General features: G+C 43.2%; 1 protein-coding gene across 2 annotated transcripts in view; it reads left to right on the top strand.

Annotated features, from left to right (window-relative positions):
* The window catches only part of Septin6 (septin 6), a 74438-nt gene that overhangs the window by 22169 nt on the left and 34258 nt on the right, over window positions 1-18011 (top strand). For both annotated transcript variants that reach the window (XM_036174581.1, XM_036174580.1), the window contains exon 3: window positions 1505-1700. In XM_036174581.1, the coding sequence (XP_036030474.1) occupies window positions 1505-1700 (196 nt within the window). The remainder of the gene's footprint in view (window positions 1-1504; window positions 1701-18011) is intronic.

Below are 18011 nucleotides of genomic sequence, written 5' to 3'. Positions count from 1 at the left end.
CTTAGCCACTAACTTTTATTCCTAGTATTTGTGATGCACTTGGAGTGGGACAAGGAGCCAAATACAATCTGAAGCCATGGAGATTCTAAGTGGTTTTAGTGCCTAGTTCAGCTGCGGGTTCATATCAGATTCCTGCCTAGCTCCATGTCACCAGCTTCTCTTCAATGAATGATTGTGGTGTCTCATTCTGCAAAGACTCCTTGGTTCTAGGCAGTAGTTTGGTATCTTCTAGTCTCCCAGAAATAACCTCCCCAAACCTTTACCAGTCCACCATAACCCTTTCCCCATTTATCGCCCAAGTGTGAAATTCTAGTGTTTGGATTTATTAGTGTCACACAGCTGACGCGTTAGTTAAGCAAACAAATGCCGGGTTTGTTTGAGATTTGTGGCTTAAGTTCATTCTTCAGTAGATAAAAAATGGTCTCACTGAAAGGTCAACTAGGCTGAGAGAAGCCAAGGTTAGATACAGTCTCCCTAATGTAGCAGGAAACTTAAAGAGTCTTATAAATAAAATCAAACTCAGAGCCAGTTATTGGGGTGAATGCTGGAAGATCAGAGAAGCAGAACCGTCCACAGCTACCTCACCTCGCCAGTTCCTCAGCTGATCCTGTTTCCTCAGACTGGAAACCTCTGAGTCCTCATCCAGAATGAATCTCAGCTGAACTGTCCTCAAAAGCCTAAAAGCTTAACCAGCTGAATGCTTCTAGTTTCTGGTCTTCACACCTTATATACCTTTCTACTTTCTGCCCTCACTCCCTGGGATTAAAGGCTCACTTCTTGGGATTAAAGACCTGTGTTACCACGCCTAGCTGTTTCCAATGTGCCCTTGAACTCACAGAGATCCAGAGGGATTTCTGCCTCTGGAATGCTAGGATTAAAGGCATGTGCTACCACTGTCTAACCTCTATGTTTAATATTGTGGCTGTTCTGTCTGTGACCCCAGATAAGTTTATTAGCATGCACAATATTTTGGGGAACACAATACCACTACACCCTAACATCTGTGGAATTGAGCACTGTTTAGGCAGAATCCGAGGCCGGGCATGAGAGGAGCAGCCATTTGACAATTACGTGTTCTACTTCAAAAATACGGAAAAACTAAAGAAAAATGGCAATTATCTATAAGCGCACCACTTAGAGATATGCATTTACAAGAGTATATTATATTTCTTTACAGTCTATTTCTAGGAATAATTATACCCCTCTATCTGTACATATTGCATTTCTTTCTCTACCTCTAAAAGCAGTACATACTCAAGATAAAGCTTCAAATAACAGAAAAAATATGAAGGCTAAAATGGAAATCAGCCCAGTTCTCTAGGATTGTGAGCTATCTGCTGCCGGCATGTCTGTGCTTTCCTTTTTCATATAATTGACGCCCTATAGTCACTTCTGCATGATTTTTCATTTAGTGTTTTAGTATATAAACATCTCCTTTCACACATATGTGAAATCTGATATGTAATGGCTACGTAGTCACTGTGTGATATCTTTTGCTTTTCAGGGGAGACAGGCTTGGGCAAGTCCACCCTCATGGATACCCTGTTCAACACCAAGTTCGAGGGGGAGCCAGCCACCCACACACAGCCGGGTGTTCAGCTCCGATCCAATACCTATGACCTCCAGGAGAGCAATGTGGGGCTGAAGCTCACGATTGTGAGCACTGTGGGCTTTGGGGACCAGATCAACAAGGAGGACAGGTAAGGAAAACCATGGGAAAGTGAAGGGAGGAGCAGCTGAAGGGTCTTATCATGGCAGAGAGCTCAGATCCTGGGGCCCAGCCTGTCTCACTAGAATGATGTGGGCAAGCAGCTTGTAATGGCATTATTGCAGGGTCCCTCTGTACAACCATGCCACTCCATAGACTTTGCCAAAAGAAGGGTATCTTTCTAATACAGGTGAGTAAAGGCTTAATTTTGTTCAGGCTCTCCTGTACTTTAACAGTCTACAAAGGAATGGCCTAATCTCTGCTCCTGAGACATTCATGGGAAGGGCCTGTCTTAAGCAAATAATTTCTGTAGAGAGGAGTATGTCCTGTAAAGGATAGAGTAGAGAGGGGTAAAGGACAGATTGCAATGAGGCCACAAGGACAAGAACAGTCAGTTCTATGCAGAGAAATCACAGAGGCTTTCACAGAAACCTCAGGATGTTAACAAAGTCAGCAGGTGGAGGGGAGGATTGTGAAGAGGGACCAAGAAGGTCTAAGCCGAGAGAAAGGAGGAGAGCCAGAAGAAGCTGGGTTTCAGGATGCATGTGAGGAGTGAATGAGACTCCGAGATGTGTTAAAGGCTGGGGTAGAGGAGGAAAAGCTGGTAGGGCACTCACAGAAAGGGCCACTCAACATTCCTTTAAAGAATCTTTGTGTGTATGTGTTTGTACATGCAAGTGCAGGTGCATGTACCACAGCATTATGTTCCATGGTGCACGTGTGGAGGTCAGAGGACAACCTCTTAGTTGGTAGTTGTCACCTTCAACCTTGTTTGGGAGTTTTGTGGGGTTCTTTGTTTGTTTCTTGGCTTTTGTTTTTGCTGTTGGTGTTGCTGTTTTGCTGTTGTATGCATACGACAGAGTAGCTGGTCAGAAAGTGCATTCTGTCTCTGCCTCCCTTCCCATTGTAAAGCTGCTTGGATTACAGATGTGCTGCTCTCTCCGGCTTTACATAGGTTCTGGTGAGCTAAACTCAGATCATCATGTTTCTGTGGCAAGTACTTTACTCACTGAGACTTCTTCCCAGTCCTTTACTTTTCAAGATTTATTCTGTTTTTAAGCATGTGTATGTGTGTTTGTATGGGTACGGTATGTGCATGTGAGTGCAGATGCTTGGAGAGGCCACAAGAGGGCACCAGATTCCTGGGAGCTGGAGTTGCAAGCTTTTGCAAGCTGCCTCTTATGGGTGCTGGGAATCAAACTTGGGCTCTTTGGAAAAGAAGTACAAAAAACTCTTAACTGCTGAGCCATTTCTCCAGCCCCCTGGGTTTGATGTGTTGTTGTTGTTGTTGTTGTTGTTGTTGTTGTTGTGTGTGTGTGTGTGTGTGTGTATGTGTGTGTGTTTGTGTGTGTGTGTGTGTTTGTGTGTGTGTGTGTGTTGGTTGTTATTATTTTGTTTGTTCATTTGTTTTTGAAATAAGGTCTCACTGTGTATCTTTGGCTGGCCTGGAACTCTCTATGTAAACCAGTCCTGGACTCCACCTGCCTTTGCCTCCAGAGGGCTGGGATTAAAGGTGTGTGCCATCACTGCCTGGTTTTGGTGGGTTTTTGTTTGTTTAGTTTTGTTTGAGACAAGATCTTGCTATGTATCCCTCTCTGGCTTGGAACTTGCTCTGTAGCCCAGGCTGTCCTCATCTGCAGTAGCTCCTCAGCTAGGGGAGGGCCCTCATGAGCGCTTCTCCCTTCTGTGCTGGAATGTTGTTGCCTGGCTTGATCTTGTGCGGGTCTTGTGTAGATAACTGTAGCTGTTCTGGACTTAGGAGTCCAGTGGCTATGTTGTATCCAGAAGACAGCTTTTCACGGCATTCCTCTGTACTCCAGCTTTTACATTCTTCCATCTCTTCTTTGATGAGCCATTGTTGAGGGTTGATACAGATGTCCCATTTAGGGCTAAACACTCACAGTCACATATCAGTACTCTGTATTAAGTTATGAGCCTGCTGCAGAGAGAACCATCCTGAGTAGCACTGATCTACCGGTATAAACATAAGTATTTAGAAGGGGGATTGATAATACGTCCCTTCTGCAAAACAGCAGCAGTAGGTTCACCCCATGACCTATTACTGTCCCAGCCATAGGCTTTTGACCAAGTGTACAATAACAGGTATGAATTCCCTCTTGTGGGTCAGCCTCAAATCCAATCAGGAAGTAGCTAGCTACCCTGTAGCAGTTATGCCATTGCTGAAGTGAGCGCATCTTGTCTGGCAGTTCTGTATTGTAGGCTCTAGCAGTGGGTAAGATCATTGGTGTCTTTCCTTCCCCAGTGGCCTGTGTATGAACGCTAACCAGTAGAAGTTTTCAGATCAGTTCCAGATTGATTTATCTGTGTCCGGTAAAATAATGTGATATCTTTAGCATTAAGGTCTAAATATCTAGTTATGATGAGCAACCAAGAACATTGGTAATAGTCTCTGGGGTCTGCAAGGCCAATAACTCAAAGGGAAATATGTCATGCTTGGCACTGACATTTTTTGTTTCATAATCTATTGTCTCCTAGAAACAGTATTGTCCACCCATATAGCATACCTCTGTTTAAACTCTTAAGTTTTCAGTGTGTGTGTGTGTGTGTGTGTGTGTGTGTGTGTGTGTGTGTGTGTGCATACACACTCCAGGGAGCATGCATCTATGCACGTGCATGGCATATATGTGTATGTGAGTACTGGTGCCTGCAGAGACCAGAAGAGAGCATTGGATCCTGTGGAACTGGAGTTACAGGTGGTTGTGACATTCAGAGTGGGTGCTGGGAATTGAACTTGGGTCCCTCTGCAAGAGCAGTAAGCGTTCTTAACTGCTGAGCTATCTCTCTAGCCTAAACTTTTTCAAATAACTGTATTTTGATTTATTTTATGCATATGAATATTTTCCTGCTTGTACATATATGCAGCATGTTCATATAATGACTTTGAAGCCAGAAGGGAGTGTTGGATCCCCTGGAACTGGAATTACAGGAAGTTGTGAACTGCTGCATGGCTACTGGAGCCCAGGTCCTCTGCAAGAGGAGCAAGTTTCCTTAACCACTGAGCCATAGCTCCAGCCCCAAGGTTTATTTGAAATTAGCTTACAAAGTAGTAGTTCTCCAGAAGGCTTTTTCATATGTTCTTCTTAGTTTGGTTTTCCCCACATTCCCCTCCTTTCTCCAGTGTTTCCACCATTTCTCTGCTTAAACCGTTAACCCCTGGTTCACATGTAGCTTCTTTCTTTTCTTTTGTTTTTATTTTTTCTGGTTTTTTTTTTTCTTTCTTTCTTTTTTTTTTTTTTTTGGTATTTTTCCCAAGACAGTGTTTCTCTGTGTAGCTTTGGAGCCTGTTTTAGAACTCACTCTGTAGACCAGACTGGCCTCGAACTCACAGAGATCAGCCTGCCTCTGCCTCCTGAGTACTGGGATTAAAGACGTGCGCCACCACCGCCTGGCACCACATGTAGTTCCTTAAGCACTAAAACAAATTCTGTTTTCTATATGAAATGCTAAAAGAAAGACACCTCTCTCTTGTAAATAACTTTACTTATTAATTCATTGTTCGTTGTGTGTGTTCATGTACACTTCGGACTTGGGCCATGGAATACGTGTGGGAAGTCAGTTCTGTCCTTCTACCATGTGAGACTCTGAGCTTGAACTCGTCATCAGGCTCTGTAGCCAAGTGCCTTAATCCACTGCATCATCTCACTGGCCCCAACCACTCTTTTTTTTTCCTTTTTATAGGATTGCTTCTTATGCTAATGTTGTTGGGTTGAGCATCACTTAGACCCTACTTCCTGTCAACTGAGTAGTTGGGTCACAATCGAAATGGTACACTCAGTTGCACTTTTTTTTTTTTTAGGAAGTCTTCAATGAATTTTCTCTCAGTCCATTCAGTTGTTGACAGTCCACATATGGACAGTGTCTTGATCATGGTGATGGGGAATACTGAACAGAAGATACTGCCTCTTGGGCACTAATCTACTTCTGTTTCATTTCTAGAATATTCTTAGTAGTTTTTCATGATTTTAAACTTGATAGCTGGGCATAGTGGCACATGCCTGTAATCATAGTACTCATTAGGCTGAGGCAGGAGGATCGAGAGTTTAGTGTCAGTCTGGGTAACATGCTGAGAACTTGTCTTAAAAAAATACTAGTTAAGTGAATAAAACATATGATAGATATTTTAAAATTCAAATAGTGCAAACACAAATAAGAACTGCTAAAGCTTCTCTGGGATTAGGGCAGGGAAGAAGGAAGTTGCTTTTTTCTTCAAGTACTGGGGATTGAACCTAGGACCTTTTGCATGCTAGACAAACACTCTAATACAGAGCTATATCCCCAGCTAGTTTTCAGGTCCTATAAAAACAGTGTTTTCTACATGTTATCAGGGCCATTTTAGCACAAATATGTAAGTACAGGTGCATTGAAAAGGACCTCAGAACGCCCTGTGCTTTCCATGGCATGTGTTTAAACAAGGACCAAACAACCGAAAATGCTACCCTCATAGTTTCAGTTCTTGGTAATCCCAGCTCTCAGGAGGCTGAAGCAGAAAGATCAAGAATTTGAGGCTGTCTTGGGCTACACAGTGAATCCCTGTCTCAAAAATACTAAAATAGGGACTGTTGATGTTCCTCCGTTGGTAGGGTACTTGCCTGGTGTGCACACAATCTGGGAAGGTAGAAGGAGGAGAATCTGAAGTTCACTATCATCCTCACTGCATAGTGAATCTGAGGCCAGCCTAGGGTACTTGAGACCCTTTCAACAAACAAACAGACAAGCAAACAAACAAATGGATTGGTAAAATTTGACTGTTCATAGTGAGGTGTGCCTGGAATCCCAGCACATGCAACATGGAGGCAGGCAGATCAGGAATCCAGGGCCAGCTTTAGCTGCAGAGTGAGTTTGAGGCCAGCTTGGTTACATCATGGGATGTTGTCTAAAATTAAACACACACAACAACAACAACAAACTTGCTGAGCATGGGGCCATGTGTCCCATGCAATTAGAAGGTAGAGACAGACAGGTCTCTGTGAGTTCTAGGCCAGCCTGGTCTACTTATTGAATTCAAGGCCAGCTAGGACTACATAGTGAGATTTAGTCTCAAAATAAATACACACCACCCAAGACAACCAACCAACACATGAAATCTCCAAATACTCGGGAGGCAGAGGCAGGCGGATCTCTGTGAGTTCAAGGCCAGCCTGGTCTACAAAGTAAGTTTCAGGAAAGGCGCAAAGCTACACAGATAAACCCTGTCTCGAAGAAACAAACAAACAAAAAACCTCCAAATACTACTAATAAATGAAAGAAGAAAGAGAATAATGTGTGCTAGAGAAAACAGAGCCCAGGGGAGAGTTTTCAAGATAGGCTAGAGAGAGAAGAGTGTCTAGGAATTTAAGCCTTGGTCTCAGATAGGTCTAGATTCACATCTCATATTGCCATCTGCTAGACCAGGGACCTTTGGCAAAATAGTTCAATTGTCTATGCATTCGTTCTTAAGTTCTTGATAAATGGAGTCCATTGGGTTTGGCAGCATGAACATTGTAGCTAGAACTGATCATTCACAGGAGATTGTAGGTAGAAATTAGGTTGCCATTCTTCCATATGAATGGGACATAGAGGCATCAGAACAGAAAAGGAAGCACAAGGTTAGATGCACGTCTGCATGGAAGTTTCACATCTGTAAGTCAGCAAGAAGAGAGTGGGCTGTTCAAGAACAGGTTCTGGGAAAAATAGGCCATCCATTTAGAAAAACATAAAATGAGACCCTCTCACACGAACACCGCTGCAAAAATAGATTCCTGTTGGACTAAAACCAAATTCTAAAAATATAAAGAGAAAATGTCGGAGAATATTTTTATAATTTTGGGAGTGCAGCAAGCTTTTTGAGTTGTGAAACAAAGTCTAAAAATCACAGAAGGAGAGTTGTTAAGCCTAAGTTAACTAGAGGAAAAGGAGTTTGCAGCTGGAGTCATGATTTCGTGGTTAACAGCACATACAGCTCTTCCAGAGGACCTGAGCCTGATTCTCTGCACCTACATCAGGGCTTAGAACTACCTGTAACTCCAGCTCCAAGGGATCTGTTGCACTCACATCTACATACCCAAACACAGACATGTAAATCAATACAATACAACATTTTTTTCAAAAAGTAAAGCAAAAGTGAAAACAAGCTACAGATGAAACAAAAATATTTGTAACCTATGTTATAGAAAAGGATTTTAAATGTCAGAAGGGCTTCTGTAATTCCATGAGTGATAAACAGATAATTGACTGGGAAGGGAAATACAAATGGAACAATCAACAGTATGAAATGATGCTCATTCAGCTTCCCCAGTAATTAGGGAAATGCAAAATAAAACAATGATTTTTTTTTCCCTCTCAGATTTGCAAAAAAAAAAAATATATAAAAGATGATATAATAGCCACTACCAACCAGGGAATTTCATTCATGTGGGTGTCTGATACAGATTTTTTGGAGGGCAAATTTGGCAGCATCCATTAAATTTTTGAATGTGAATAATTCATGACCCAGCAATTCCTCTTTCATTTATGTTGCCCAGAAAAACACATGCACATGCTTATAGAAAGCAATAGTGTTCACTGCAGCATTGGCTATCAAATTTAAAACCTTTAACCTGCCTACATGTCCATCAATAGAGCATTATTAGCTCTATTACATCATTAGCTGTGATTCGACCATACCATGGGATTGGATTTGCAGTTTATATTCACATGGTCATGCTGTTACAAAATGAGAAGTAGTTGTATTATGGTGTCATTTGTGAAAATTCCCTCTTCCCCCACAACAAATAATCCTCTCTATAGCTGCATATAAACATATAGGGAAGCTCTGAAAAGATAGTCAACAAAAGAAAATAGTGATTACTAATGAGGCAGGAAGAATGCATATATGGATTGTTTGTATAATTGAGAGGAAATTTAAAGGATGCTGTTTTAAAAGAGGAAATAGATAAAGTAGGTGTAGAGAGTGTATTTAAAAAGCTGGGGAAAGAGATAAGGCAGTGTGTGAAGGGAGATAAGGAGGGCAGGGGCAGTAAGTGAGAGATGATGAAGGCATAAATAGGAACAGAAAGGTATAGGATAGAGAGGAGGGCCAGATTTGAGAGAGAATCCACAAAACTTAGCATCCAAGTGGATATGGAGGCTCTTGTTCAGTTTATCAACTGCTAACTGTCGACAGCGTGCCAGGAACATTGTGAAAGGCAAGTGACACTAGGAAACATTCATTCATTCATTCATTCATTCATTCATTCATTGTGTGTGCATATGAGGGCAATGCTGTGTGACAAGACTTTTCCTGGGGAGACACAACACACACATCTCCTCACCCAAGATAAGGAGCCCATGACAGACTAAGTATGGATACCACCCAAGTCCAACTTGGTGAACCAGTAAGTTTTATTGGTTTTACTTACAGGAGTATGGGTGAGGAGTTAGTTACAGGAGCAGAAATGACTCAGATGGCTGCATCACCAAAGCCCACCCCAGTATGGGTGACAGCTCACAAAAGCCCAGGAGCCTGGAGTACACTACATAGCCTGCAAGCAGCTCAGCAGGTTGGAGAGTGTCCTTTCTAAGTGACTCAGTTGGTCTAAATCCCTTCCAGGAAGCTCAGCTGGTTCTGCTTGTTCCAGGCAGCTGGTGTGGTCTGAGAGTCTTCTTTGCAGTTTGGCTTGTTTCAGAGTTCTCTTTGTAGGTTGGCTAGACTGAGAGTGACTCTCAGCAGTCTTTATTGCTTACTCTTGGAAGGGAGGAGCCTAGCGAATCTGGTCAGTTTCAGGTACTTCCTAAAGCTATTTTGAGTTGTTTACCTTCCGTATTAAGGAGCTTCTCTACAGTATGGAATGTTTCAGTTTCTGAGGAAACCACTACACAACAGCAGCTGTGTTAGTGAGCAGGTACCATGATATATGTAGGAGGTCAGAGGACAACCTCTGGGAGTTGGTTCTCTCCTACCATATGGGTCCAGAGCATCAAACTCAGGTGGTCAGGCTAAGCAGCAAGTGCCTCTACCCTCTGATCCATCCTATCATCCCATTACTAAAATATAAAGCACAGTCTTTGTTAAGGAGCTTTCAGCTTAGTGGAAGGGATGAAGATGCATGCAGATTCTGCATGGTAGGGTTAAGTACAGTAATATAGATATGAGGGGTTCAGGGTGTGGAAACAGGGAGGGACAGCAATTGGCCAAACCTTGTTGTGAGAGTCCAGAGTGTAGATTGATATGAGTGAACAGGTGGTCAGGAAAGACTAGGCTAATTCTTGAAGTCATCAAGAATGAGTATGAGTTAGCCACCCTGAATGTAGTTGGTATTCAGTTATGTGATGAATGAATGCATGAGATATACATTGGTAGAGAACATAAAGAGGGTACCTGTGGTGGTTTGAAAGATGATGGCCCCCAAAGGGAGTGGCACTATTAGGAGGTGTGGCCTTGTTGGAGGAAGTGTGTCACTGTGTGTGGGTGCTTTGAGGTCTCTTTCTCAAGTTTCACTCAGTGTGACAGTCAGCCAACTTCCTGTTGCCTGCAAGATGTAGAATTCTCAGCTCCAGCACCACGTCTGCCAGTGCACTGCCTGCATGCTGCCGTGCTTCCTTTCATGAACATAATGGACTGAACCTCTGAAACTCTAAACAAGCCTCCTCAATTAAATATTTTCTTTATAAGAGTTGCTGTGGTCATGGTGTCTCTTCACAGCAATAGTAAACCCTAACTAAGACAGTACCCATAAGTTCCCATCATTTGATACCAAAAGTATCCATTAGATGTATTAGCTAGGATTCTGACATGGGGTAGAAATAGTCTACAGTGAATTGAAGAGTGAATTAGAATTTTTTTAAAGATTTATTTGCTTATTTATTTGTTTATTTATTATGTATACAGTGCTCTGTCTGCATGGTCAGAAGAGGGCACCAGATAACATAGACAGTTGTGAACCACCATGTGGTTGCTGGGAATTGAACTCAGAACCTCTGGAAGAACAGCCAGTGCTCTTAACCTCTGAGCCATCTCTCCAGCCCTGAATTAGAATTAAAAAAAAAACAAAAACTAAACATATTATTCTTTTCAGGAAACTTCTAGTTGTAACTGGGCATGGTGGTACATGCCAGTAATTCCAGCACTTGGTGGACAGAAGTAGGCAGATCAAAAGTTCAAGGTCCACAGCCTTTGGTTCATAATTCATGTGCTTCCATTTGTTTGGCTATTTGTCCCTGTGCTTTTTGCAATCTTGGATTCAACAATTCAAGCTCTTGCAGACCTTCCTCTTTCTCGACAGTTGGACACCTGGAGCCCCACCCAGGGGTACCTTGATCCTGGAGGACATGGGAATGGAGGGGAGGGGCTGGGGGGAGGGTGGGGCTGGGGGCGGGAGGGGGGAGGACAGGGGAACCCATGGCTGATGTATAAAATTTAAAACACATAATAATAAAGAAAAAAATTCCAAACATAAAAAAAAAGTTCAAGGTCATAGGGCTAGAGAGATGGTTCAGCAGTTAAGAGTACATACTACTTTTCCAGAGGACAAAGTTAAATTCCCAGCACAAATATCTGGTAGCTCGTAACTATCTATAATGATAACTCCAGGAGATCTGATACCTCTGTGTTCCCCAGACATCCACAGCCATGTGCACATATCACCCCCACATATACATGCAATTAAAAATAAGATTGGAGAGATGTCCCAGCAGTTAAGAGCACTGACTACTCTCCCAGAAGACCTAGATTCAATTCCTAGTGCCCACATAGTGCCCATAACCATCTGTAACTCCAGTACTAGGGGGATCTGATGCCCTCTTCTGGCCCATTAGGGCACTGCATTCACATTGTGCACATGTGCATGCAGGTTAAACACCTATTAAAAAAACTAAATATTTCCCTTTTTTCATACACTACATTTTGTTCATATTCTTTCCCCTCCCCCAAGTCTTTCCACATCCTCCCTCCCTCCCTACTCATCCAACTTTATGTTCTTTCTCATAAAAGAAAAAAAAAACCCAAGAACACAAAATAAAGAACAATAACAATAAAAAACAAAATCAAAAAGAAAATATCAAACTATAACAAAAAAGCACACAGAAAAATATGGAGTGTGGTTGATAGATCCACTGTCACTCTGTTGGAGAAAATTGATTGTCCCTCTCCCAGTAGGTATCAATTGCAAAGAGCATCTTGGTTAGGGGTAGGACATTGCATGCACTCCTCCTTCTCTGGCTTGAATTTCTCCCGATCTTGTGTATACTGTCACAGTCTCTGTGGGTTCTTGTGTGCATTATCCCTGTTGTATCTGAAAGATGCTGTTTCCTTGGAGTCACCCACTACCTTTAGCTTTTTTTTTTACATTCCCCCCCCTTTTTTTTTTCCTGGGGCTGAGGACTGAACCCGCCCCTTCTTCTTCTACATAGATCACTGAACCTAGAAGGGAAGGGTTTGATAGACATTCCATTTAGGGCTGAGTGCTTCAAGATCTCTTCACTGTTTATGTCGTCCAGTTGTGGGTCTCAGTGTTAATAACCATCTGTTACAAAAATTCCAGGTCATAATCCTTTGCTACATAGTGGGTTTAAGGCCAGTTTGGGCTACCTGAGACCCTTTCTTTAAAAAACTGAAAAGAAAAGAAAAAAACTCTTTCCATTCAATAAATATTTATTGAGCACCCGTGCTGGGTACAGACTTCAAACTTGACTGCTTAGGGAAGGGAAGGCACAGGAACATCGGTGGGGAGGTTCAGAGTTGAGGAAGATTGTATTGGATTAAGCAAAGTTCTCTTTTGAGATGAGGGAAGACATAAGAGTCAGTAGGAAGAGAGGGGATGGAGGAAGGATTCCAAAGAACTTGAAAGGGATGAGATCATATGCACAGGATAATAAGCCTTGAAAAGATGAGACATACTTCATCCCAAGATTAAAAGGAAAGTGGGTCCATTTTTAAAGAACAGGTAATGAGGTCATATGAGCTTTGTGGCCCCAGGTTTGTTGGTAAAATATGTTGTCAGACTATCATGTGAGTGAAGAGGTCAGGAATCATTGGAGCTTGAGTAATCAAATGAAAGTCTGGAATGAGCAATGAGAATTGTGGGAAAGGAGTCCATCAAGGCCAAGTAAAAGGGCTAATATGTTACTCTGGAGGCTTATATGAAGTTAGAGGCCATTGTAGGGAGCAGAAGGAACCCTATGTGTGTAAAGTCCTGAGTGAATGTGTATTTTGACATGGGCATGACCATGTCAAGGATATCCTAAGGCCTCAGACCCATGGGACAATTGGAAAAGCTGTTGTCCCTGTGGTTTAGACTCAAAAGAACTGGCAAAACTCCTTTTAGGACTCTGAATATGAGTGTTTATGATTGATCAGTGTGTGCAAGACTAGCAACTGCAATTTCCTCCTCCCAGATGTTTATAGCCTGAGACTGCTCACCTGCAGAGACTAGCTAGCCTTTGCCCCTGTGCTGTACCTACTAAACATACTGAGGTTCCAGGTGGTGGGGATACAGGTAGCAGAGCCCAACCTGATCCCACGTGTGTCTGTGTGTCTGTCCTTTCCTTCTTCCCTTGTTACCCCTAGCCAGGGTTCTGGGACCCGGACCATGTGGGACTTAGCAAGCCATGAATTTATAAAAGCATCAAGACCTGCAGTTTTGTATCTGCTTTCAGCCAACTTTGGGAGCAGTGGAGTAGTCAGCATCGGACATTTGTTCAGTTCAGTAATTTTACTAGGCCAGCAGGGTGGGGCTGAACAGAGATGAAGGTGTTGATAAGAATGTTTCATAATGGACGCAGTGTTGCACCTCTGTAGTTTGAGCTACTAGAAAGGCTGAGGCAGGAAAGTTGCTTAAGCCCAAGAGTTCAAGCCCATCCTGGACAACACAGCAAGACTCTGTCTCAAAAACAAAAACATGGTTCAATCAACCAGTCATGTGATTCAGCTTTGGCAGAGGAGCTGAGACCGGGAAGACAGTGATAGCCTGTGAAATAAGGAAAGGGGCCAGATTCCTGAGCATCAGCATTCTGAGGAGATTAAATCATGTAAAGGAGGATCAAAGACATAGGACAGCTAGGTAGACACTAGGCTGTGATCAGAGAGCTGGGTGTTACAGAGAGGAATTCTTGGGTGGGGAGCAGGGGGAACTGAAGGTACGATGTGAAGGCAGTCACAGAATATGGAGCCTGAACATTGATGAGTTGTTAGCAGGTAGTTGTAATCACCTAGAGTGTGGGGAAAGATCGGCCAAAGGAAGATGGGCTAGGTCTCCAATGAAGAGAGGTGTGACATTGGCATGGAGGAGGAGAAGTTGGCTAGAAGGACTGTCTACACACTTGCCCACCTTCTCTCACCTCAGGGTGCGTGGGTTGTAGGGAAAAGAAACATTTCCTGGAGATGGCTGCTGGGTTATAGTGTCTCCGGGCAAGTACTAGGCAGGTGAACAGGTAGATGCCAGATGCCAGTACTTCTCAGGCTTTAATGTGTACCCAAACCACTGAGGCTCTTGACGAAACTCAGGTAAGGCGATTAAGATGAATGCTCCAATGGCATTTAATACACCAACAGCCACCACTGCTGTCTGTTGTTGAACCATCACCTCTGTGTAGTTCCCACACATTTACTTCACCCACAAAGGAAACTCACTAGACAGTTCTCCATTCCCTTCCCACCTCAGCTTCCAGTAACTACCATATATTCTGTCTCTATGAATTTCATTATTCTAGGTGTCTCATATAAATGAAGTTATATGGAATTAGTCTGTGCATTAATAACCCTCTCCCAGCCGGGCGGTGGTGGCACACGCCTTTAGTCCCAGCACTCGGGAGGCAGAGGCAGGTGGATCTCTGTGAGTTCAAGGCCAGCATGGTCTACAAAGTGAGATCCAGGACAGCCAGAACTGTTACAAAGAGAAACCCTGTCTCGAAAAACAAAAATAACCCTCTCCCTTTCACCCCTCCCCCTTTTCAATGTTGGGAATATAATGGGGGAATGTCTTTCTGTATGCTGCGAATATGTGTTTCTGCTGATAAATAAAGCTTTTTGGCCTATGGCAAGGCAGCTTAGAGGCAGGCAGGAAATTCAAAGGGAAAGACAGGAAGAAGGACGGGGAGACACCTAAGGAGCAGTATGTAATGGCCCACAGGTAAAGCCACGGAACATGTGGCAACATATAGATTAACAGAAATGGGCTGAGTTTAAGTGTAAGAGCTAGTCAGTGGTAGGCCTGAGCTAATGGCCGAGCAGTTTTAATTAATATAAGCCTCTGTGTGTTTACTTGGGGGACATGAGTAAGAGAGATGGAGAGATTTGTCCCAACCACAGGCCAAGACACAGGAAATCTTCCAGCTACAGGGATTGAACCCAGGGCCTAGCATGTGTTAGGCAGGTTATATGATAATTTATAGCTAAAGCTACTTTATTGTGCGGCTAGTGATGGATACAGGCTGTTTCTGTTGTGTAGCTGTGCTTGATAGTCTCATTCCTCTTTCATTCACTGAATTTGAGCTCCCAGCCTTTCTTCCTGTTGCTTAAACTTGTCAGGCTGGTTTCTGCCTCAGGATCATTCTTGCATTGCTGTTGCTTGGACTGCCCTTCTCCTGGATCTTACCGTGGCTTGCTGGTGATACTCATCCTTTCAGCCCAGTTATTGCATCCTCAGAGAAGTTGTCCTTGGTCATGGTGTCAAAAGTAGCTGAACTTTCAGTACTTTCGATTCAGTAGTCTAGTGCAGTGTCTCCACAGTGCATTGCACTACCAGAAAGGAAGAAGTATTTGGACAATTGGCACCTTTAGCGCTGTGCTGTGGCCTCCGGTCTCATTCTCAAATAACTTTTGAATGCCTGAAATGTACCAATACTAATACTAAAAAATACAGTTACCAAAATATTTTTAAATTATGGTTTAGTAACCCATATGCTTCTCTGTTAAGTCCGAAATAACAGTATCTATTTGCAGGCTTCATAATTACCAGAACATAGAAGCTGTGATGGATGTAGATGATATTTTGACAGATGTGCAACCACTGGACCAGGAAAGGAAAATATGAATGATTTCTTCTGGACTATAGATTATTGCCTTGGTTTGTAACAGAAGAAACTGCCAACCTTCAGTTCGAGATGTATTTTGTTCCTGTCCAAGGTTGGAGATTCTCTAAATTCTATTCATAGGCTTCTTGGAGGTCTGTGGACACCATGTTTAGAATTGTGTGGAAAGGGCTGGAGAGATGGTTCATCAGTTAAGAGCATTGGCTGTTTTTGCAGTGGACCCAGGTTCAATTTCCAGCATCTGCATGGGGCCTTATAACTGTAACTTCAGTCCCAGGGGATCCATCACCCTCTCTGGCCTCCGTGGACTCAAGACATGCATGCGATGCATAGACATATATGCAGGCAAAACACATATACATTAGAAAAGAATTGTGTGGATGGTCCATAAACGTCTGGAACTTGTTGCCTTAAAAGAGAAAAGATTAATTGTAGTGATGATGAAGGATAGAGTCCGCCATGGAAGAAAGCTGCCTTCTACAGCTCTCCATGGAACTAGGGTGTGGGTCATATAGAAAGTCCTCTTGGGAGGGGCATGAGAAAAGTAGCACCTTGTAATGCAGCTGCATACAGAAGTACGGATTTCCTTTGCCCCAGAGTGGAGTTCAGTAAGGACAGCAACAGGTGGAGAAGAAATGGCCACTGTAGGAAGATCAGCCATGTGGGCAGGGGTGAGCAAACTCAGAGCGGTAGGTGGAATCCTCACTGGATGCCAGACAGCAGGCCAGACACTGACGGTACAAAGATGAGTCACCTTCTTTCAGATCCCTTGAAACCAAATCCTGGTGGCTGATTGGCTGGTTTGCCTGGTCTGATCTGTGCGCCTCTTCAGAGGCTCTGAGAGCCAGGGGCAGTGGGAATCAGATGAACACAGGTTCCAGAGATCCAAGAGGAAGGAAGCTGAGAAAATCTGCTCCCCTGTCTCCTCCACCCCTTTGTGTGAAGCAAAAACTGAAATAAAAAAGAAGTTATGTAATAGAGGAAAGCAAAGCCATGCATGTCCTGATCATATCATTCAAAGCAGCTACCCATCTAAAAATTAGCTATGTCTGAGGGATGTGCCCTCTGTTCTCACTATGATTTCTTCAGGAACCTTCTAAGACTCTTTGCTGCCAAACGATCATTTGTGCTTCAACAGTATTGGGGGGGGGGGAGCAAAGGAAGAAAGAGAAAGAACAGTATTTTTAGTTTTTTTTTTTCCTTTGGGGTGCCAAAGATACCCTGCACCTGGGTCTCTTCCTGAATGCAGCTCTCAGGATGCAGAATTCAATTCTGTGATTCTTTTTTTCAAGGCTGCTTCCCCCCCCCCCTTGCCTAAGGGGGCTCTTTCACAAAGGCTCAGGATGGGAGCTGCTGCAGCTGGGAGGTGTTGGTTGGGCCCTTTGATCATGTTCTCTTCTGGCGGTGGGATCTGAAAACTCCCTGCCCTGGGCTGAGGTAATGAACCTCTCCTTCCCTGAAGGGAGGCAACATCGCCAGTGGAGAGGAGGAGGGAGGGAGAGCTGAAAACTGAGATGACCTAGTTAGAGTAGAAAGATGATGATATGGTCAAGGGTGAGGCAGAGGCTCAGTGGGTGAAGATGCTTGTCACCGAGCTGATGACCTCAGTTCCTCCATCCCTGGATCTCTCGAGGTGAAAGGAGAGAACCGACTCCCACAAGCTGTCCTCTGACTTCCACACTTAGGCCACACACCTACACAATAAATAAGTGTATTTAAGAAAAAGAAAGAAAGAATGTCACAGGGAGGAGGAGTGGGCTGAATATTCTTTTTTGAAGTTTTAAAAAATTAGCATATATTAATTATACGTGATAATGGGTTTCATTATGAGACTTCCGTGCATGCACATAGTGTATTTTTTAATTATATTCACTCCCCATTACCCTCTCTTGTCCCCCTCCCACTGATCTCCTTCCTCTTCCAAAGTAACCCTTCCTTTACTTTTATTTTTGTAAGTGGAGGTATTTTAGTAATTACACTTTCATTCATGTGTGTGTGTGTGCATGCGTGCACAAGCATGTGTGTGTATGTATATCACAGTCATGTATAAAGGTCAGAGGGCAACTGCAAGAGTTAGTTTTCTATCATGTGGGCTCTGGGAATCAAACTCAGGTCCTCAGGCTTGATGACAGGTGCCCTTAACCACTGAGCCATCTCACCAGCTCCCTTTTCTAGTTTTATGTCTGTGTATGTGCAAACCAATACGTTTAATAAGGGTTACTTATAGGAACATGGATAAGGGATTAGTTACAGATACGTGGGGAATTCATCAATGGCTATACTAATGAAGAAAATATCT

The sequence above is a fragment of the Onychomys torridus genome, chromosome X (assembly GCF_903995425.1).
Source record: "Onychomys torridus chromosome X, mOncTor1.1, whole genome shotgun sequence".
Taxonomy (NCBI): domain Eukaryota; kingdom Metazoa; phylum Chordata; class Mammalia; order Rodentia; family Cricetidae; genus Onychomys; species Onychomys torridus.
This window is presented reverse-complemented; position numbering and strand designations above follow the sequence as displayed.